At 47.6% G+C, this 22,896-nt stretch overlaps 1 protein-coding gene across 3 annotated transcripts in view; it reads right to left on the bottom strand.

Moving 5' to 3' along the window:
• PRKG2 (protein kinase cGMP-dependent 2) overlaps nucleotides 1-22,896 on the bottom strand; it is a 42,838-nt gene that overhangs the window by 4,653 nt on the left and 15,289 nt on the right. For 2 of the 3 annotated variants that reach the window (XM_029072961.2, XM_029072962.2), the window contains 13 exons: nucleotides 21,229-21,395; nucleotides 18,458-18,571; nucleotides 17,070-17,175; nucleotides 16,526-16,589; nucleotides 12,751-12,828; nucleotides 12,360-12,454; nucleotides 10,793-10,861; nucleotides 10,264-10,362; nucleotides 8,052-8,205; nucleotides 5,635-5,771; nucleotides 4,483-4,572; nucleotides 3,770-3,911; nucleotides 23-186 (listed from right to left, as the gene is read on the bottom strand). In XM_029072961.2, coding sequence (XP_028928794.1) covers nucleotides 23-186; nucleotides 3,770-3,911; nucleotides 4,483-4,572; nucleotides 5,635-5,771; nucleotides 8,052-8,205; nucleotides 10,264-10,362; nucleotides 10,793-10,861; nucleotides 12,360-12,454; nucleotides 12,751-12,828; nucleotides 16,526-16,589; nucleotides 17,070-17,175; nucleotides 18,458-18,571; nucleotides 21,229-21,395 — 1,479 coding nt within the window. Of the gene's footprint in view, nucleotides 1-22; nucleotides 187-3,769; nucleotides 3,912-4,482; nucleotides 4,573-5,634; nucleotides 5,772-8,051; nucleotides 8,206-10,263; nucleotides 10,363-10,792; nucleotides 10,862-12,359; nucleotides 12,455-12,750; nucleotides 12,829-16,525; nucleotides 16,590-17,069; nucleotides 17,176-18,457; nucleotides 18,572-21,228; nucleotides 21,396-22,896 lie in introns of those variants that run through there. The other variant, XM_029072965.1, reaches the window with a different exon arrangement.

Raw genomic sequence — 22,896 nt, 5'->3', positions numbered from 1 at the left:
GTAGCCAGCGGCAGGTCCTTACTTGCCAGCGAGAAGTTCATACACCAGGACGCCCAGGGACCAGAAGTCCACACTGCAGTCGTGGCCTTTGTTGAGGATCACCTCAGGAGCCACGTATTCGGGAGTCCCACAGAATGTCCATGTTTTTTGTCCAGATCCGATCTTCTTGGCAAATCCAAAATCCACCTGCCGAGGAACGGGTGGGTGGTTTAGAGAGATCCCTTATGCCCCAGACCCACACAGTCACAGAGAACAATTGATCAATCCATGGTATTAAGTGCTTACTATGTGCAGAGCACTGTACTAAGTGTTTGAGAGAGTACAATAGTCAGTAAGTCAACCGTATATATTTAGTGCTTACTGAGTGTAGAGCTCCGTACTAAGCACTAGGGAGAATACAATAAAATAACAGACATATTCCCTGCCCACAACGAGCATACACTCTAGCAGGGGAGACAGCAGACACTTTCCCAGCCCTTAACGAATTTACCGTCTAGAGGGGCTCCATCTTCCAGATCAATTAATCATTTTTTGAGCGCTTACTGTGTGCAGAGCACTGTACTACGCAGTTGGAAGAGTACAATATAACAATAAACAGACACATTTGCCACTGTGAGGAGAGAATGTGCTCTGTTTCTGTCCAAAAAAATTTCCTTCCCCACTGAGCTATTTTCTATAGGCTCCACTGCTTCTCCACCCTACTTGCCTTCCCTTCTGCTTTGTTATACACTTGGGTCTGTAATGATAATTATAATAATAATAATGGTATTTGGTAAGTGCTTACTATGTGCCAGACATTGTTCTAAGCACTGGGCTAGATACAAGCTAGTCAGGTTGGATCCAGACCCTGACCCACATTGGGCTCACAGTCTTAATCACCATTTTACAGGTGAGGTAACTGAGGCACACAGAAGTGATGCGACTTTCCCAACATGACACAGAAGACAAGTGGAGGAGCTGGGATTAGAACCCACGTCCTCTGACTCCCAAGCCCCTGCTCTTGCCGCTAGGCCATGCTTTACTCCTTAAACACTCCGATTCCAATGCCCCCCTCCCAGCCCCACAGCACTTATGTATATCTCCTTATACTCTGCGGCTTCCCCTCTTTGTAATTTTATTTTAATGTCTGCCTTCCACTCAGAATGTAAGCTCCTTAATAATAATAATTAGTAATTATTATTCTATTATTAACAATAGAAGCACTGTTCTCAGCACTGAGGTAGTTAAAAGGTAATCAGGTTGTCCCTTGTGGGGCTCACAGCCTTAATCCCCATTTTACAGATGAGGCAGCTGAGGCACAGAGAAGCTAAGTGGCTTGCCCAAGGTCACACAGCAGAAAAGTGGCAGAGCCGGGATTAGAACCCATGTCTTCTGACTCCCAAGTCCATGTTCTCGCCACTGAGCCACGTTGCCTGAGATTGTGTTGACCAACTCTATTGTACTTTACTCACCCAAGTCTTAAGTCAGTGCTCTCTGCCCAGTAGGTGCCCAATAAATACCACTGACTGACTGCTTAACCTGAGGATGGAATGGTCAGGGCTCTTGCAACTTGAGAAACCGAGGCTGAGATGGGACATGATTGAAATTTCTAAAATCATTAAAGGAGGTGTGCAAGACAAACGTGGAATTGTCGTTTACTACATCCCATCATTGTTTTTGCTGTGGTAGAAATAGTGTGCACTGAATATACTACAGACAAATCAGCCTCCTTAACTTCTCTCTATTCCCTACTTGGTGGGTGACGTAGTGTTTCCTTACATTCATTCTGAATTGACCCTCCTCAAGTTTGTCCTGACGGTAATAATAATAACTGTGGTATTTGCTAAGCTGCTTACTATGTGCCAAGCACTGTACTAAATGCTGCGGAAGATACAAGATAATCAGGTCCCACATGGGACTTAGAGTCTAAGTAGGAGAGAGAATGGATATTGACTCCGCATTTTGCAGATGAGAGAACAGAAGCAGGGAAAAGTAAAGTGACTTGCCCAAAGTCGCACAGCAGACAAGTGGCGGAGTGGGGTTTCTAATCCCCAGGTCCTCTGATTAGACTGTAAACCCATCACTGGGCAGGGACTGTCTCTATCTGTTGCCAATTTGTACATTCCAAGCGCTTAGTACAGTGCTCTGCCCATAGTAAGCGCTCAGTAAATACTATTGAATGAACTCCCAAGCCTGGGCACACTGCTCCTCTTTTCATTTAAAACTGGGCGTTGGGCAAGTCTCTGAGCCTCAGTTCCCTCATCTGTAAAATGGGGATTAAGACAGTGAGCCCTATGTGGGACAGGGACAGTATCCAACCTGATTAGCTTGGTCTACCACAGCGCTTAGTACACTGCCTGGCCTATAGTAAGCACTTACGGGCAACGATTTTTATCTTTATTATTATTGGCGTTATGATCTTTATTATTATTTCTGAGGAAGGAGGGCTCTCTGCTGACTCAAAAGCCCGGAAGAGCGCTTTATTTTCTTTGATTTTTTAAGAGACTGGTAGAATTGCAAGCAGAGGCTTTGCTGCCACCTTGTGAGGAAACTGGACCGAGACCCGAATTGCAGTTTTGGCCTGGCTTTCCAACACACTCTCAGGTTTCCCAGAGGCTTCTAGGTAGAAACAAAAACCAAAGCCAATGAGCTAGCGTGGAGGGTAGAAGAGAGGCGGACACTGCCCAGAGGCTGGCAGCTGTTGGAAAAGGAGCCATTTAGAAAGGAAAGAGAGTCACCCCAAGGAAAGTACGACTGACCGGAAAGGATCTTTTTGGCAAATAATGGTATTTGTTAAGTGTTTACTATGTGCCAGGCATTGTACTAAGTGCTGGGGTGGATAAAAGGGAATCAGTCCCTGAACCACATAGGGCTCACATTTTTAATCCTCATTTTACAGGTGGAGGACCTGAGGCACAGAAAAGTTAAGTGACTCTGCTCGAGGCCATACAGCAGACAAGTGGCGGTGTCAGGATTAGAACACAGGTCCTCAGACTTCCAGGCCAGTGCTCCATTAAGCCACGCTGCTCTTCATGGAAGCAATATGAAGGCTAGGCCTGGGAAAGGCTCTCAGTGAATCAAGAAATCAACAGCATTCACTGGGTACTTAAAACAAGCACGGCACTGTACCGAAATGCTTGGGAGAATAATAGAATCAGTATACAGCAATCGATTGATGATGTCTGTTGAGCACTTATTCTGTGCTGAGCTATGATTAAATACTTGAGAGAGTACAGTAGAGTAGGTAGATACGATCCCCGCGTATGCAAGGAACATTGTGAGCTCATTGTGGGCAGGAAATGTGTCTGCTTTTCTATTGTACTCTCCCAAGCACTTAGTGCAGTACTTCGCACACAGAAAGTGCTCAATAAATATGATTGAATGAACGAATGGAGGTGTCACTCAACGCTCCAGCTCGTTGTGGGCAAGAGAATGTGTCTGTTATATTGTTATACTGTCCTCGAGCGCTTCGTACAGTGTCCTGCACACGGTAAGCGCTCAATAAATACGATTGACTGACTGACTGTCGCTTTGTTATTCTGCACCTCCCAAGCATCTAGTACAGTGCACCGCACCAAGTGGGCCCCTCTAGACTGTGAGCTCCTTGTGGGCAGGGAATGTGTCTGTTGTTTTAGTGTCCTCTCCCAACTGCTTCATACAGTGCTCTCTACACAGTAAGCGCTCAATAAATACGAGTGAATGAATGAATGAAGCAGGCACCCAACAAACACGACTACTTACTATCACCACCCTTGATCTGGCTTCACCCAGGGGACCGTGTTCACCTTACCAACTTCAGATACCCCGCGCTGTCCAAAATCAAATTCTCTGGTTTCAGATCCCTGTAGATAACTCCCATCTGATGCAGATAATCCAACGCCTCTGTCACGCAGGCGACACAGAACTTGGAGGTGGGTTCATCAAAGCTACCTCTGCAAAGGCAAAAGGTTTTCATCCATTCAGTCGTTCGAGCGTATCGATTGAGCGCCTAGTGTGCAGAGCACTGTACTAAGCCCTTGGGAGAGTACAACAATAAGCAGACACGTTCCTTGCCCACAGAGAATTGATGGTCTCGGCTGGGTATGAATCCTCAGACTAATAATAATAATAGTAATCATAGTGGCATTTGTTAAGCGCTTACTATGGGCCAGGCACTGTACTAAGCACTGGGGTGGACACGAGCAAATCGGGATGGACATAGTCCCTGTCCTGCGTGGGGCTCACGGTATTAATCCGCATTTTACAGATGAGGGAACTGAGGCAGAGGGAAGTGAAGGGATTTGCCCAAGGCCACACAGCAGACAAGTGGCGGAACATCATTTCTCTGTGCCTCAGTTCCTTCACCTGTAAAATGTAGATTAAGACTGTGAGCCCCATTTGGGATAAGGACTGGGTCCAATCTGATTTACTACCCCAGCGCTTAGGATAGTGCTTGGCACATAATTAGCGCTCAACAAATACCTTAATGAGGCCAGCTGCTGTTTATTGGCTATTTAATGATACCTGTCCCTGAGGATACTCCAAAGCTCTCCACCCAAGCAGGCTTCCAGAAGCATGTACACGTACTTATTGTCCTTGAAGGTCCGATACAATCTGGGGAGACAGAGGCCAACGGGAACATTAGAACTGCCTGATTCAGGGGTCCAGGAGTCCCAATTCAGCCAAGACAGGCTTGCTTTGGGGGTCCTGGCCTGAATCAATCATATTTACTGAGCACTTACCGTGTGCACAGCACTGTACTAAGCCCTGGGAACAGTACGATACAATAATAGACACATTCCCTCTCCACCACGAGTTTACAGTCTAGAGGGAGAGACATTAATATAAATTAATATATTACAGGTATGGGCATAAGTGCTGTGGGGCTGGGATGGATAGGGTGAGTATAGGGAGCAAGTCAGGGAGACGCAGAAGGGCGTGAGAGAAGAGGAGAGGAGGCTCAATAAGGCTCTGAAGTGGGGGAGAGTCATTGTCAGATTAGAGGATGGGGGGTGGTCCGGGCCAGAGGCAGAAGGTGGATGAGGGGTCAGGGCGAGACAGGCACAGTGGGAAGGTGAGCACTAGAAGAGCGAAGCGTCCGGGCTGGGCTGTAATAGACGAGTAGCAAGGAGAGGTAGGAAGGGGTAAGGTGATGGACCGCTTTGAGCCAATGGAGAGGAATTTGATGCGGAGGTGGATGGGCAACCACTGGAGTTTCTTGAGGACTGGGGAAACACGGCCTGAACGTTTTTGTAGAAAAATGATCCGGCAGCAGAGTGTAGCATGGAGTGGAGTGGGAAGGATCACCTGATCCCTCTAAGTTCTGGATGCAAACGGACCAGGATCCTGATTCAGAGTGGATCAATCAGGGAAGCAGCCTGGCCTAGTGGTAAGAGCCCAGACCTGGGAGTCAGAGGGCGTGGGTTCTAATCCCAGCTCCGGCACTTGTCTGCCGTGTGACCTCGGGCAAGTCACTTTGCTTCTCTGCCCCTCAGTTCCCTCATCTATAAAACAGGGATCAAGACTCTGAGCCCCAAGCAGGATATTGTGTCCAACCTGATTAATCTCATAACTACCCCAGCGCTTAGGACAGTGCCCGACACAGTGCGCACTAAGAAAAACTATTTAATAAATAAATCAATTTCCGGAGCCTTTGGTAGCCCCGGTCCCACTTACTTCACAACAAACGGAGAGCTCGCCTCTTCCAGAATCCGCTTTTCCGAGTAGATGTGCTCCTGCTGCTTCATGTCCACGATGTGCTTCTTCTTCACGCACTTCATGGCAAAAGCAACATTCTCATTCTTGACCTTCACCTTCGAAGAGAAAAGAGAAGGAAATTCGACTTCTGCCCCTACTTAAGGGTTAGAAAACACTAGTCGGATGGACGAGGCCAGCTCGACCGCCGGGCGCACAACGAGCCAAACCCTCGAGGGGAGCAAAAATCCCTTCCCATTCACTGCAAGAGACATTCACACCAATCCATTAGCCGGGTTGCAGAGCACTCCGCTGGATGCCTAGGTATCCTTGTGGAGACACGAGCTAATCAGTCTGGACCCAGTCCCATGGGGCTCACAGTCTTAATCCCCCTTTTACAGTTGAGGTAACCGAGGCCCAGAGAAGTGACTTACCCAAGGATACCCAGCAGACAAGTGGCAGATCCGGGATTAGAACCCAGGTCCCCCTGACTCTCAAGCCTGGGCTGCTCCTCAGTTTCCCTGGGGGACCCCCCCAGCCCACAGGGAAGGCTAAGAGCACCAAGGCGCCAGAGCAACGAGCTTCCACTTAGCCATTGGCGAAGATCAGAATAGGAGCAGTACAAGCAAGAAGCCATTGCTGGGGTAGGGTCATTAAAATGAAAGCTAGAAACGAAACCTGACCATTTAAGAATGCAAAACCTTATATTTACCCAAATGTTAAAAATAGAAGATCAGTCCCTGAAATAGATATTTTTTCAACGTCCAAAATCCACACCTTTATTGGATAGCATGGTCACAGTCATTCACTCACACACACACACCACACATGAACACACTTTCCATATATACACACACATTCACTTACACCTCACATGCATACATAGAAAGCATATTCCCCACACGGCCCCATCCCACATGTACAGACATGCATGTACATACACATTCATAGATAGATAGATAGATAGATAGATAGATAGATAGATAGATAGATAGATAGATATGCACACACTCAGCTACATCTTCACAAGCATACACTCACATCCAACTACCCTCACACTCCACTTGCTCATCCCCCCCAAATGCACACATGCAGTTGGCTCAATGGAAAGAACTCAGGCTGCCAAGTCAGAGGTCAGAGGTTCAAATCCCAGCCCTGCCGCTTGTCAACTGTGTGACTTTGGGCAAGTCACTTAACTTCTCGGTGCCTCAGTGACCTCATCTGTAAAATGGGGATGAAGATCTGTGAGCCCCACGTGGGACAACCTGATCATCTTGTATCCCCCCCAGCGTTTAGAACAGGGCTTTGCACATAGTAAGCGTTTAACAAATGCCATCATTATTACCCAATACACATCCCACATATGCACACACAGACACACCATAAAGGCATACACCCAACTACACCTCCCACACACGTACAAACTCACATGCAAATACGCTCACGACTCACACATAGATGCACATCCCTACATGTGCACACATATCACATACCTCACACGCACACACACTCATACATATACAACACACGCGTATACCCCACTACCCTTCCACCCATTCAGTCACATACATTCACGTCCCACATGCATTCATAAATGTATTCATTCGATCATTAATTACAGAGGGCTTACCGTGTGCCAAGCACTGTATTAAGTGCTTGGGAGAATACATTGTAGCAATAAACCAACACATTCCCACGGTGCAGAGCACTCCGCTGGATGCCTAGGTATCCTTGTGGAGACACGAGCTAATCAGTCTGGACCCAGTCCCATGGGGCTCACAGTCTTAATCCCCCTTTTACAGTTGAGGTAACCGAGGCCCAGAGAAGTGACTTACCCAAGGATACCCAGCAGACAAGTGGCAGATCCGGGATTAGAACCCAGGTCCTAGTAAGTCACTAACAGTGACAAGCTTACAGTCTATGCACATCCCCCACACAATCACACATATAACACACATCCCACATGAGCACATGCATTTATGCACACGCCCAATTACATACACACACACACCACATGCACACACCCCACTCCTCCTCCACAGTGCACTCACGTACACACCCCCCCCCAAATATACATGTACATGTGCATCACACACACATTCATTCATTCAATCATACTTATTGAGCGCTTACTGTGTGCAGAGCACTGTACTAAGCACTTGGAATGTACAATTCGGCAACAGATAGAGACAATCCCTGCCCCACAATAGGCTCACAGTCTAAACACATGCACACACCCCACTTATACACATACGTGTGCATCACACACCATGGGTACACCCACGCCCAACACACCCATACCAGAAAAAGGAACGACCATTCTTACACCAGGGCCGAGGCCCAGCAAGCATTAATCTCAAAAGGCTTTTCTGGAATGTTTGAAACGTAAAACCCCTTACGAGCTCGACTCTTCCGAACCCACCAACGCCCAGTGTGGTGACGATCTCCAGGTGCTGGAACGGGGCCGAGGAGGAGAAGTGAGCCACTTTCTCCTTCAGCTCGATCATCTCCAGGGACAGGGCCTGGGCCAGCGAACAGCCTCCCATGGACCTCCTGCAGAAAGAAGCCGTGACTACCCCGCCATCCTCGGAGGCCCGGGGGGACAAGGGTCACCCCGTCACTCCCCAGACGGCTCTGGAGATCTCTGGGCTGACCAGGCACAGTCAACACCCACCAAGTTCTCCCCTCTCCCAGCACCCGGAGCGTGGAAAAGACAAACAGCCCAGTTCGGGACAAGAGAGCCGGAGTTAAGGGTTCCTGGAAGGAAACTTCCCCTCGTTCGTTAGGGGACTGTCACCCTGAAAGCCCTGTGACCCAGCGCTGTCTACAACACTGAGGCCCAGAGAGGTGAAGTGACTGACCCAAGGTCACACAGCAAATCAGTGGTAGAACTGGGATTAGAACTTGGTTGTCCTCACCCCACAGTGCCATGCTCTTTCTAGTAATAATGTTGATATTTGTTGAGCGCTTACTATGTGCAGAGCACTGTTCTAAGCGCTGGGGGAGATACAGGGTAATCAGGTCGTCCCACGTGAGGCTCACAGTTAATGCCCATTTTACAGATGAGGTAACTGAGGCCCAGAGAAGTGAAGTGACTTGCCCACAGTCACACAGCTGACAAGTGGCAGAGCCGGGAGTCGAACCCATGACCTCTGACTCCGAAGCCCAGGCTCTTTTCACTGAGCCACGCCGTTTCCCTAAATTCCCTATCCCATTCCACTTAACCCTCCCTTTTCTCTCCTTGGGTAAGGGCTACAGAGACAACCCCTTGCCCCCCAAGCCTCCGCCCCATCACTAAATTTGTAGAATATTTAAGGAAGGACAGGGACCTACCTATCTGCTTGGGAAAAGCCGTGCCTATTTTCAGAAAAATAATAATAATTGGGGTATTCGTTAAGAGCTTATTAGGGCCAAGCACTGTTCTAAACACCAGGTAAATACAAGATAATTGGGTTTGACACATTCCCTGTCCGACATGGTCCTCACAGTCTTAATCCCCATGTTACCGATAAGGAAACTAAGGCACAGAGAAATGAAGTGATTTGCCCAAGATCACACAGCAGACATGTGGAGGAATCAGAATTAGAACCCACGTCCTCTGACTCCCAGGCCTGTGCTCTATCCACTAGTCCCCACTGCTTCAGAATCCCACTGTCCTTATTTTCTTCCCTCCAACCCAAAGGCTGAGCTCAATGACTTGGCTCAGTTAAGATGCCATGTTTGGATCATTGCACTTCTGTTTTCCGGGAGGTTTTCTGAAAGGCACACAACCTCGGCCTCTTCCGGAACATATCTACCAACTATTACATTGCCCTCTCCCAAGCACACAGTAAGCGCTCTATAAATACCAGTGATTGATAAATTCTGCCTTCGATGGTGTAAAACAAAACGGGTGAAAATTCCAACCGTTTTTTAAACACTGTCTGAATTCAGAATGCCATGATCACCAAGTCCATTTTTAGACTCTCATGGAACTCTGATGTCAGGATAAAATTATTTGTTTGAATCTGACACTGCTGCTAAAATCCAGCCCCGCAGTGCATGATCAATCTGTAGAGAAGAGAGTAGCACGATGCAGTAGAGAAGCAGCATGGAAGGGTAGAAAGAGCCCGGGCTTGGGAGCCAGAGGAGATGGGTTCTAATTCTGGCTCCACCACATACCTGCTGTGTGACCTTGGGGAAGTCACTCCATTTCTCTGTGCCTCAGTTCCCTCACCTGCAAAATGGGGATTCCTGTTCTCCCTCCTACTTAGACTATAAGCCCCATGTGGGACCTGACCATCTTGTGTCCACTCCAGCGCTCAGTACAGTGCTTGACACATAGCAAGCGCTAACAAATATCACAATTATTATTAATATTACTTAGGCCGTGAGCCCCACGTAGGACCTGGAAATCTTGTATCCACTCCAGCACTCAATGCAGTGCTCTGCACACAGTAAGCACTCAGTAAATAGGATTGAATGAATGACTGAATGAATAGTAAGCACTCAACAAATACCACAGTTATTTAGATTATTAACTGTAACACCGTAATTCCGATTTCTGACTTTCTCCTAGATGAGCAGCCAACAGACAAGGAAGACTGAATGGGAGACTGTGACCCAACTTACTTGGCGTGTCTTTTCTCGTCATCCCGGTCCAGATCGGCTACATACCCTTCCAGGTACTTCTGGAGCTCCTCCAAGGTGCCCACTGTCTGACTGAATGTCCTGAAAAAAAAATCAATCCATACTTTCAATGACATAGTATACATATACATACAAATAAAAATAGTATTTCTTAATCCCTTACTATGTGACTGGCACTGGGGTAGATATAACAACAATGATAATAATAATGGGATTTCTAAAGTGCTATATCCTAGGCACTGCAATAATAATTGTGGCATTTGTTAAGCCCTGATTGTGTGCCAGGCACTGTACTAATCGCCGGGGTGGATATAGGTGACTCGAGTTGGACACAGTCCCTGTCCCATGTGGGACTCACAGTCTCAATCCTTATTTTACAGATGAGGTAACAGGCACAGAGAAGTGAAGGGACTTGCCCGAGGTCACACAGCAGAAAAGTGGCAGAGCCAGGGTTAGAACCTACATCCTTCTGACTCCCAGACCCATGCTAAAACGAGGCTCTGGTACTTACTCTCGGTCTATGACCAGGCACGCCACACCATTTTCTTCCGCAATGATGTTAGCCGACCGGACATCATCGCTGAGGATACAAACGGACAAAAAATAAAAAATCTCCTATGCAAGGACTCCCATTCCTAAAGGGTGAGACTTGAAATCTCTTCAAAACCTGTCAAATGGCCACCTAAAACCTTGCGGCAAAAATAATAATAATAGCTGTGGTATTTATTAAATGTTTACTATGTGCCAGATACTGTACTAGACTTCTGGGTGGATACAAGCAAATCAGGTTGGACATGACACGGTCCCTCTCCCATACGGGGATCACAGCCTTAACCCCCGTTTTGCAGATGAGGTGAGACCCAGAGAAGTGACTTGCCCGAGGTCACACAGCAGTCAAGTAGCAGAGCCAGCATTAGAACTCGAGACCTTCTGACTCCCAAGCCTGTGCTCTATCCACTTGGCCATGTTTCTTCTCTCATGGCCCCTGAAAAATACTTACTATGTGCCAAGCACTGTCCTAAGCACATGGGTAGCCACAACATGATTGGATCGGACACAGTCCCCTTCCCTCCTGGGACTTACAGTGTCTTATGTGTTTAATGCCCATTTCACAAATGAGGAAACTGAGGCACTGAGAATTTAAGTGATCTGCCTAAGGTCATAAAGGAGGCAAGGGATGGAGCTGAATTAGAACCCATATCTCCTGACTCCCAGGCCTGTGCTCTATCCACAAGGCCATGGGGCCTACCCCTCCTCTCAGTTGCCCCACTGTATCTCTAATAACCCGCTTAAGTTCATGGCGACCACACAGGGCAGAGGTGAAAACCATCAACGTCTGTGCCTCCTTCCTAGATGCCCATTCCAAAATGCTAGGCTGCAGAAGAGGGTAAGAAGGAGGAGGAGCAGGATGAGGTGGAAAAGGAGAAAGAGTGGAGGAGGAGTGAGAAGAGGAAGAAAAAGGAAAGAGAAAGAGGAGGAAGAGGATAAAGGAGGAGGAGAAAGGAGGAGGAAGAAAAGGGAGGAGGAGAAGAAAGGAGGAGGAGGAGGAGGAGGAGAAAAAAGAGGAGAAAGAAGAGGAGGAGGAGAGAGAGGAGGAGCAGGATAAAGAGAAAGAGGAGAAAGCTTAGCCAGCCATCACCATCTCCACAAGCAAACAATCATATTGGCAGAGCACTCTACTAAGTGCTTGGGAGAGTACAATAGAACAGAGCTGGTAAACACAAGCCCTGCCCACAATGAGCTTAGTCTAGAGTGGGAGGCAGATAATATACATTAGATGACAGATATGTACATAATCGTTGGTATTTATTAGCGATTACTGTGTACAGGGCTCTATACTAAGCACTTGGGAGAGTACAGTATGAGTCGGTAGACACATGCCCTGCCCACAATGAACTCACAGTCTAGAGTACTCCCACGGCCCAAGCGTTCCGGTCAGGCCTCGTGGGTTCCATCTGAAGTATTTTAGGGCACCCCAAAGAGCGTCAGTGTCCCGCCCACATCGGGACATTGTGGTCACCTGGCTGTTAAAAAGCCGACCCGCATTTGAACCCGGAATCCCGAAACGTCAAACTGACCTGATGAGAGCTTTCTCCCCAAAGTAATCGCCCTTCTGCAACACCTTAATCACTTGCGGCTGATCGTGGTCTTCCATACTCTGAGTGACTTTCACCTGAGAGGTGCGAAAACACAGAAAAACCCCAAACCCCGACCCAACTAGGGCGCAGGTCAAGCTGCCCCCTCAAGAACAGCCCACAGAGTAACGGGGTGACCGGAGCCTGGGGGGAGGGAGTGACCCGTGGCCTGAGCCAAGCTGGTGTGGGTGTGGAGGAAGTAGACGGCAGTATAGTTGGGCACCCAAAAACCGCCAGCTCACCCAGACCTGGCGTCCCACCCACCTGCACGTTGGGGAAGTAACCAGTGTCACAGAATCCAGACTACGGTCAAGCTGGCAGTTTTCCATTTTACCTTTCCTTTGGCCAAGACGAAAAAGGTATTTCCTTCCTCCCCCTCTCGGATGATGAAGTCCCCTCGGTCATAGAATTCCTGGGGGAGAAGGATATGCAATTTTATTTTACTTTTTTAATGGTATTTGTTAAGCGCTTATTATACGCCAAGCACCGTACTAAGCACTGGGGTAGGTACAAGATAAATCGGGTTGGACACAGTCCCTGTGTCTGTGAAATGGGGCTCACAGTCTTAATCCCCATTTTACCCATGAGGTAACCAAGGCGCAGAGCAGTGTGGCTCAGTGGCAAGAGCCCGGGCTTGGGAGTCAGAGGTCATGGGTTCCAATCCCGGCTCTGCCGCTTGCCAGCTGTGTGACTTTGGGCAAGTCACTTCACTTCTCTGTGCCTCAGTTCCCTCATCAGTAAAATGGGGATTAATAGTGTGGGCCTCATGTGGGACAACCTGATCACCTTGTATCCCCCCCCAGGGCTTAGAACAGTGCTTTGCACATAGTAAGCGCTTAACAAATACACCATTATTATTATTAGAGTGACTTGTCCATGGTCACACAGCACAGAAGTGGTGGAGCCGGGATTAGAACCCAGGTCCTTCTGGATCCCAGGCCCATACTCTTTCCATCAGGCCCTGTTGATTCTCACAATTCTAGGTCCCTGTGTTTCTTATCCCTGGGGTCAATCAATCACTTTACCACGTGCTTACTGTGTGCGGGACACTGTACTAAGCCCTCGGGAGAGTACAGCACAATAATATAACAGACACATCCCCTGCCCATGACGAGCTTACAGTCTACAGGGTCTCTAGGAAAGGAATGGTCAGTCACCCTGTCCTCTGGGCATCCGGTGTCGAAAACGTCCTTGAAACTAAGTTCCAACCACAGACGAAAGGCCCACAGGAGACAAAACCAAAACATCAGCCATCATCATCACCCCCCATAACTCAGAGCACTGTACTGAGTACCTACTGTAGGCAAAGCTCTGAACTCTGCCCATATTATGTGGTAGAGCACTGTACCGGACCCCTCCATGTGCAATGGCCCGTACTAGACTAGAAGCAGCGTGGCTTAGTGGAAAGAGCATGGGCTTGGGAGTCAGGGGTCGTGGGTTCGAATCCTGGCTCCACCACTTAGCTTTGTGACTTTCGGCAAGTTATTTAACTTCTCTGGGCTTCAGTTACCTCATCTATAAAATGGGGATTAAGACTGTGAGCCCCACATGGTACAACCTGATAACTTTGTATCTACCCCAGCGCTTTAGAACAGTGCATGGCACATAGTAAACACTTAAATACCATCATTATTACTAGACACCTATTGTATGCTCCTATAGTGGGCAGGCACTAGACTAAATGGTTACTGTGTTCAGTTACTGTTACGGGCTCTCGTTATATCCCGGCTAGACTACTGTGTCAGCCTTCTCTCTGACCTCCCTTCCTCCTCTCTCGCCCCGCTCCGGTCTATTCTTCACTCCGCTGCCCGGCTCATCTTCCCGCAGAAACGCTCTGGGCATGTCACTCCACTTCTTAAACACCTCCAGTGGTTGCCTATCGACCTCCACTCCAAACAAAAACTCCTCACTCTAGGCTTCGAGGCTCTCCATCACCTCGCCCCTTCCTACGTCTCCTCCCTTCTCTCTTTCTACCACCCACCCCGCACGCTCCGCTCCTCCGCCGCCCACCTCCTCGCCGTCCCTCGGTCTCGCCTATCCCGCCGTCGACCCCCGGGTCACGTCCTCCCGCGGTCCCGGAACGCCCTCCCTCCTCACCTCCGCCAAACTGATTCTCTTTCCCTCTTCAAAACCCTACTTAAAAATCACCTCCTCCAAGAGGCGTTCCCAGACTGAGCTCCTCTTCTCCCTCTTCTCCCTCTGCCATCCCCCCTTTACCTCTCCGCAGCTTAACCCTCTTTTTCCCCTTTTCCCTCTGCTCCTCCACCTCTCCTTCCCATCCCCACGGCACCGTACTCGTCCGCTCAACTGTATATATTTTTCGTTACCCTATTTTGTTAATGAATTGTACATCGCCTTGACTCTATTTAGTTGCCATTGTTTTTATGAGATGTTCTTCCCCTTGACTCTATTTATTGCCATTGTTCTCGTCCGTCCGTCTCCCCCGATTAGACCGTAAGCCCGTCAAATGGCAGGGACCGTCTCTATCTGTTGCCGACTTGTTCATCCCAAGCGCTTAGTACAGTGCTCTGCACATAGTAAGCGCTCAATAAATACTATTGAATGAATGAAAGTTATATTCTGGGAGTCCACTCTGAGCAGAGTACAGTACTCTGCTCACAGTGGATGCCCAGAATAGGTGCCTAAATACTTAATTTAATACTGCAAAATGCAAATATTAAAATCACATCTCCTCCAAGAGGCCTTCCCCAGTTAAGCCCCCTTGTCCCCTACTCTCTCTCCCTTCTACATCACCTGGGCATTTGGATCTGTACCCTTTTTAGTATTTGATATTCACCTCACTCTCAGCCCCACAGCACTTATATACATAGCCAAAATTTATTTAATGTTCGTTTCCCCTTTTACAGTATAAACTCCTTTGGGAGCTTACAACTCTATTGTGCTGTACTCTCCCAAGGGTTTAGTACAGTACTCTGTACTCAGTAAGCACTCGATAAATGTCGCTGAGTGACTGGCTGTTAGAATATTAAACAGATCCATATACACATGGGTGCTAAGGTGTGGGAATGGGATACCAAGAGCAAGAAGGGAATTGAGGAATGCTCATAGAGCAGGTGGCTTTTCAGGAAGGCTCTGAAGGTGGGGAGGGATCTGGATCTGGGATAAATAAAACCATTTATATGAATAAAGTAGAGTTCTATGCCATAGGACAAGTGGGTGCAATAGATCGGAGATAGGAGAGTCCCAAAAGAGACACAGTGAAGGAGGTTTGAAGAAGTAAGGAACTTAGGAGTGGAGAAATGGGAGATAAAAAGAAAGACAGACAGAGAGACTCCTAGCAGAGGGCCTTAAATCCATAAGCTTGGAGCTTTTGTCTCAACAAAAGACAAGCTTTGAAGAAATGGGGAGGATTTTGAGGAGAAATGATATGCTTCGAATGGTGTTCTAAGATGATCTACAAAACTTGGGAAACGGCTTGGTCTAGAGGAAAGAGCATAGGCGTTGGAGTCAGAAGACCTGGGTTCTAATCCTGCCTCCACTGTTTGCAGTGTGACCTTGGGCAAATCACTTCACTTCTCTGTCGCTCAGTTATCTGTAAAATGGGGATTAAGATTGTGAGTCTCATGTGGGACATGGATGGGTCCAACCGGATTGACTTGTATCTACCCCAGTGTTTAGTACGGTTCCTGGCATATAGTACGTTCTTAACAAATAGTACTAAAAAATTTTTCATTATCTTTTAATCCTCACTTTCAGTGTGTCACAAAGTTCTCCATTCCTTTTTCACCACTCAAATAGTCACAACCTTCTTCACCTCCCGGCAAAAACAATTTTAAAAGTGTAATATTTATTCAATAAAAGATTTTTTCATTCATTATAAACATCTGGAAAGTAGAAAAAGTCCCTCTTCTGTGGGTAAACTCCATGCTTTATATATGCACCACCAAATTAAGGCACTGATGAAAAAGGTTAAGATTTGAAGGATTGAAAAACAAGAGCGGTAAGTGAAGTGCATTGAAATGAGAAAACTCTCTTCAGCCGAATGAACCTTCACTCAAACCCTTTGTGCCTGTGAATTTGTCTTATGACTCAGAGACCTTAAAATAGGCATTGGATGGGTGTATTAATCTTACTGTAAAATATCTTACCACTTCCAAACAGTCTATGATCTTGGTTAATTTATCTTCAGGTAAATTCTTCAACAAGGAGACGCTTCAAAGGTAAAAATAAAACCATTAATATGCATAAAGTATATTTGAGCCATTACTTTGCATAAGGTATGTGTGGGTCATATACCTTTCCAAGGATGTCATTTTACTTTTCAAATTTCATATCTAGAAAGCAAAGCCAACACTTTTTTTTAATGGCATTTTCTAAGTGTTTACTACATGCCAGACACTATACTAAGCACTGGGGTAGAAATAAACTAATCAGGCTGGACACAGTGAGTGTCCCACATGGGGCTCACAGTCTTCATCCCCATTTTACAGATGAGGGAACTGAGGCACAGAGAAGTGAAGTGATTTGCCCAAAGTCACACAGCAGATAAATGGGCAGGCAATGTGTCTGCTAATTTTGTGGTATTGTACTCTCTCAAGCTCTTAGTACAGTGCTAAGCACATAGTAAGCGCTCAGAAAATATGACTGATTATTGATTGATTGATTCTCTCTACGTGAGGATGGTGTTTTTACCTTCTGAGGAAGTTTCTGTACTGTTCGTCTCTGGCCTGGGCCGCCTTGCGCATGATATTCTGGAAAACCTCTCTCTCCAGGGCCCAGGTCTTCGTGTCGGTGACAGCTTCAGCCATAGAGAAAAGAAATTACTACAATTTGAATCTCGTAAAATCCAAACATCTCAAAGCTGAGTGTCCCTTATTCATCCCAGGGATCTGCTGGGAGAGATGTTTCCCAACTCTTTTTTAAACGGCTTTGGTTAAGCACTTACTATGTGCCAGGTGCTGTACTAAAGCACTGAGGCAGATACAAGGTAATCAAGTTGTACACAGTCCATGTCCCACCTGGGGCTCACAATCTTAATTCCCATTTTACAGATGAGGGACTGAGGCCCAGGAAAGTGAAGTGACTGGTCCCATGGTCCCACAGCAGACAAGTGGAGGAGCCAAGATTAGAACCCGGGTCCTTCTGACTCACAGTCTGTGCTCTATCCGCTAGATCACACTGCTCCTCCATCCCCACCATGAGATTGCCGACCCCAAAAGGAGAAAGACCTTAATGGATCTCTTCCTCTATCCCAGAACTGCCGATGGGGAAAGTCCTTTCACAGAAACGAGGTGAACTAAAGGACCTGACAAAGGCATGGTGGAGTTTTTCCTGCAACTGTATTCTGAGGGACCATTTTGGTTCCCTGACAATGGGGTCCAGAGCCAGTTTGTGGTTTTTCATTACCACAGTTTCCTGCAGGTGACACAAGTAGCAAGAATGGAATCCAGCAAACAGATTCCATTTGTTTTTTGTACGGAGGTTGTTAGGATATTTGTTAGGGTAGTGCATTGCATGGAGTAACAGCTTAACAAGTATCGTAATTATTATTATTATTATTAGAAGAGGAGCACTTCAGAGTACAAAGGAAGTCACCCCTAGAAAAGTAGGGCTGGCTAGAAAATGCTTTCTGGTTTTGTTTTTTTTAAATGGCATTTTAGCACTCACTATGTGCCAGGCACAGTACTAAGCACTGGTGTAGATACAAGCCAATCAGATTGAACACAGACATGCTGTTTCTCAGTGTTCGAAACCTCTCAAGCTCAAGGCCAACTTCCTATTCCAGGAGAAGCAGTGTGGCTTACTGGAAAGAGCATGGGCTTGGGAGTCAGAGGTCGTGGGTTCTAATCCCGGCTCCGCCACTTGTCAGTTTTGTGAGTTTGGGCAAGTCACTTAACTTCTCTGTGCCTCAGTTACCTCATCTGTAAAATAGGGATTAAGACAGGGAGCCCCAAGTGGGCCAATCTGATAACCCTGTATCTACCCCAGCGCTTAGAACAGTGCCTGGCCCATAGTAAGCATTTAATACCATCATCATTATTATTATAACCGGGAGGCAACCCGGCCACGCCGACCCCCACCTTTCACAGAGGCCGTCCTGGTGCAGTTGTACAGGATGGCGAGTTCTCCAAACGTCGTCCACTCGGGGATCGAGGTGAGCAGCATGTTCCCCTGAAACACCTCCACGCTGCCCTCTGGCAAAGACCAACAAAGAACGTCGGGGACTAAATTTGACTGTGGGTGGGAATGTTTCAGTTTATCGTTATATCGTACTCTCCCAAGTGCTTAGTACAATGCTCTGCACACAATAAGCAGATGGTACCCATAGGCCATATCAGACAGAGAGGGACCTCTGTGGGACCCAGCACGAAACACAACCTAAAACACAAGGCTCGGCTCCCCCAATTCTGGGGTGGGGCAGGGGGAGAAGCCGCCCCCCCAGCCTCTCCCTCGCTAGACTGTAAGCTCCTTGTGGGCTGGGAACATGTCTAACGACTTTGTTATATTGTACCTCCCGAGCATTTTGTACAGTGCTCCGCGCACAGTTAAGCACTTAATAAATTCCATGGATTGATTGACTGCAGCCCTCTCATGGGGATCGGGCCTACCAATTTTATTGTATTGTACCCTCCCAAACGCTTAGTACAGTGCTCTGCACACAGTAAGCACTTCGCAGACACTAAGTGCTCAATAAATACTATTGATAATCGCTATCCCAAGCTAAAGGAGCTGAATCCAATCAAGGGCTCAACCCTGGCCCCATGAGCCCACTGGAGCTAATGCTAAGCCGGGACTCCCTAAGGGACCCCCAGTTGGAGCTTCATGGTTCAAGACCCAAAAGGCTGGAGGGCGTTGGGGGCGAGTAACTGACTGTGTCTGATGAATATTACTGTTCATTCATTCAATCATATTTATTAAGCACTTACTGTGTGCACAGCACTGTATTATGCGCTTGGGAAAGTAAAGTACAACAGTAAAGAGTGACAGTGCCTGCCCACAACAAGCTCACAGTCTAGAGGAGAGACATCAATACAAATAAACAGGGATTGTCTCTATGTGTTACCAAATTGTACTTTCCAAGCGCTTAGTACAGTGCTCTGCACACAGTAAGCGCTCAGTAAATACGATTGAATGAATAAATAAAATGACAGACAAGGGCTGGGAGCAGGGGGAAGAGCAGAGGGAGCAAGCCAGGGTGACACAGAAGGGAGTGGGTGATGAGGGAAAAGTGGGGCTTAGTCTGGGAAGGCTTCTTGGAGGAGATGTGCTTTCAGTAAGGCTTTGAAAGCAGGGAGAGTCTGGTGGATCTGAGGACTTTTTGTGTTGTGGATTCCCAAGCGCTTAGTACAGTGCTCTGCACACAGTAAGCATTCAATAAATACGATTGAATGAATAAATAAAATGACGGATAGGTGCTGTGGGGTTGGGAGGAGGGGGAAGAGCAGAGGGAGCAAGCCAGGGCGATGCAGAAGGGAGTGGGTGATGAGGGAAAAGTGGGGCTTAGTCTGGGAAGGCTTCTTGGAGGAGATGTGCTTTCAGTAAGGCTTTGAAAGCAGGGAGAGTCTGGTGGATTTGAGGACTTTTTGCGTTGCGGATTCCCAAGCGCTTAGTACAGTGCTCTGCACACAGTAAGGGCTTAAATGGAATGAATGAATGAAGCGGGAAACGACTGTTCATCGCAGCTGTGCTGCCAATCTCTGTCACCAGAGGGCAACAGAGCGGTGGCTGAACCACCACGTGAACTGAGCGTTGTGCTTTGGGTCAGAAACTGAGTCATGTGCGTTTATTGGGATTTTTCGGATATTTGTAAGTGCATACTATGTGGCCGACACCGTACTAAGCGCTGGAATAGATACGAGATTGTCAGGTTGGACACGGTCCCTGTCCCACAGGAGACAATCTTAATAACCATTTTCCAGGTGAGGTCACTGAGGCCCAGAGAAGTGAAGTGACTGGCCCAAGGTCACACAGCAATCAAATGGCAGAGTCGGGGTTAGATACCACATCCTTCTGATTTACAAAGGGCCTTTCCGAGGGCTCCATTGCCCTTCAAGCCCTGAACTGAAAAGATAAAACCTGCTGTTCCCCTGGAGTGCCTCGGGACCCCGAGAAGCAGCAAGGCCTAGTGCAAAGAGCCCGGGTTTCCGAGTCAGAGAAACAGAGTTCTAATTCCGCTCTGCCATTTGGTGCTGTGTAATCTTGGGCAAGTCACTTCACTTCTCTGTGCCTCAGTTTCTTCATTTGTAAAATGGGGAATAAATCCTACTCCCTCCTAATTAAACTGTGGACCCTTTAGACTATAGACTTGTTGTAGGCAGGAAATGTATCTGTTATACTGTATTCTCCCAAGCGCCTCAGTGACCTCATCTGTAAAATGGTTATTCAGACTGTGAGTGTCATGTGGGACAGGGACCGTGTCCAACCAGACAACCTCCTATCTATTCCAGCGCTTAATACGGTGTCTTCCACATAGTATGCACTTAACAAATATCAGAAAAATCCCAATAAATGCACATTACTCTGTTTCTGACCCAAAGCACACAATAAGAGCTCAATAAATATGACTGACTGACTCTCTTTCCAGACACACTGGCCTGGTGCGACGGCCGGGCCGGCTTCAGGGTGGCCAGTGGTGGCCCTCGTCGCCGTCCCCACTCCTGCTTACCCCCAGACGGCGGCTCCATGCGGAGACGGCTGGGGAGAAGGAGAACTGGGTGGAGTCTCCCAAGGGATAATCCCGCTCTGCCCAGAACTGTCTGAGGGGCTATTTCTGCAAGTCCCCAAACACAGCGGACTTGTGAGAACCTGGGCGTTTGCAACCGCCTCCTCCGCAAACGGCAGCCAGACGTACCTGCCAGGACAAAGATGTGGTTTCCCGGCTCCCCTTGCTTGAGAATATAACTGCCTTCTGGGTAATCTCTCCTTTGCATGCACTCCACCATGTCCCTCAGCTGCTGGGGCTCCAGTCTCTTCAGAAACTGATTCTTGTTCAGGGCGTCTGTGATGAGCTGCTTTTCCCTGGGAGCGAGGAGGAGAAAAGTTATCGGCCAAGGAAGGGCCGAGAAAGCCATCCCGGCCCTGTCCCGATCACGTGTCGACCTAGTAGAGAGAGCACGGGTCCAGGAGACAAGAGACATAGTAATAATGATGATGATGGTATTTGTTAAGTGCTTACCATGTGCCAGGCACTAAGCACTGGGGTGGATACGAGCAACCCATAGAGACATGAGTTCTGATCCCAATTCTCCCCCTTACCTGCTGCTTAAAATGGGCAAATCAATCTCTCTGGGCCTCAGTTTCCTCTTCTGTAAAGTGGGGATTAAATACCTGTTTTCCCTCCTACTTAGATAGGGAGTCCCATGTGGGATAGGGATTGGGTCTGATCTGATTATATAACTATCCACCTGAGTGCTTGGTACAGAGATTAGCACATAGCAGGTGTCTGACAAATAGCACAAATTATTATTATTATACCACAGATTATTATCATTACTATTCATCTTCTAGATTGTAAATTCAATGCAGCCTGGAAGTTGTCTGCCAACTCTTGCATTTTGCTCTCCCAAGTGTGTAATACAGTGCTCTGCACACAGTAAGCACTCGATAAATACCATCAATGATGATATTATTATTATTCCCTTAGCTCTCTTTCACACAGCCGCCATCAGCCAAATCTCCTTGGGGAGCTGTTGGGCAGGGCCTGTAGGACCATCCCAGAATCCTCCTCAGGAAGCTTCAGCTCCTCCACATTAGTACTGATCACTGCTCACTCACTACTGGAACTCCTGCCCCTTCTCAATTGCTTTTCTCCAAATTTGGTTCCCCAACAGCATCCCATAGGCAGGAAAGACAGAAGACAGATATTCGGTTAAGCCGTCAAACTCAACCTCCTGAGCGTCAATTGAAGAGAAGCCATGGTGGCCCCCAGAGGATCCGGGATGGGTGGGGGGAGTTCCGCCCCTACTTCCTGTCACCAGCCTCGATTGTCGCCACCCTTTCCCGGGACAATCAATCCCAGTCTCTGAGAATAGCGAGCCACAGAGGAAAAAGAGAAGAGAGCATAAGTGAGGAAGGACCCCAGAAGATGGCAAAGTCAGAGAGGGGATAAATTAGAACGGAGTCAAGGAAATGGAGAAAGAGTTAAGGACCTTGAGGGGGAAGGCAGAGGTGATAGGAGAATTCAAATACTTTTTGTCAGTCTCCCCAATTTGGGTTTGAGCTCTTTATGGACAAGGAGAATATGTCTGCAGCTGTATTCTCTCAGGCCTTTCGCAAACTGGCTAGCAGCTCAATTAATGCCATTGATTAGTGGAGGAATCACAGGCAAAGGGAGAGAGAACAGGGACCTGGAGTGGGTAAGAAGAAGGCACATAGGACCAAGCCTACCTGGCCCTTTTTGCTGCTTATATTTACCATAATTAATCCTGTAGGAACTTACCACAGCCCCTACCCTCCCACATGTCCCAACTCCTTCCTACCCTAACCCTGCCCTCAAAAAAAAAAAAAAAAAAACCACTAC

The sequence above is a fragment of the Ornithorhynchus anatinus genome, chromosome 10, assembly GCF_004115215.2.
Source record: "Ornithorhynchus anatinus isolate Pmale09 chromosome 10, mOrnAna1.pri.v4, whole genome shotgun sequence".
In the NCBI taxonomy this organism is placed as follows: Eukaryota; Metazoa; Chordata; class Mammalia; order Monotremata; family Ornithorhynchidae; genus Ornithorhynchus; species Ornithorhynchus anatinus.
The sequence above is the reverse complement of the archived record's forward strand: the minus strand, read 5'-3'. Positions and strand labels throughout refer to the sequence as shown.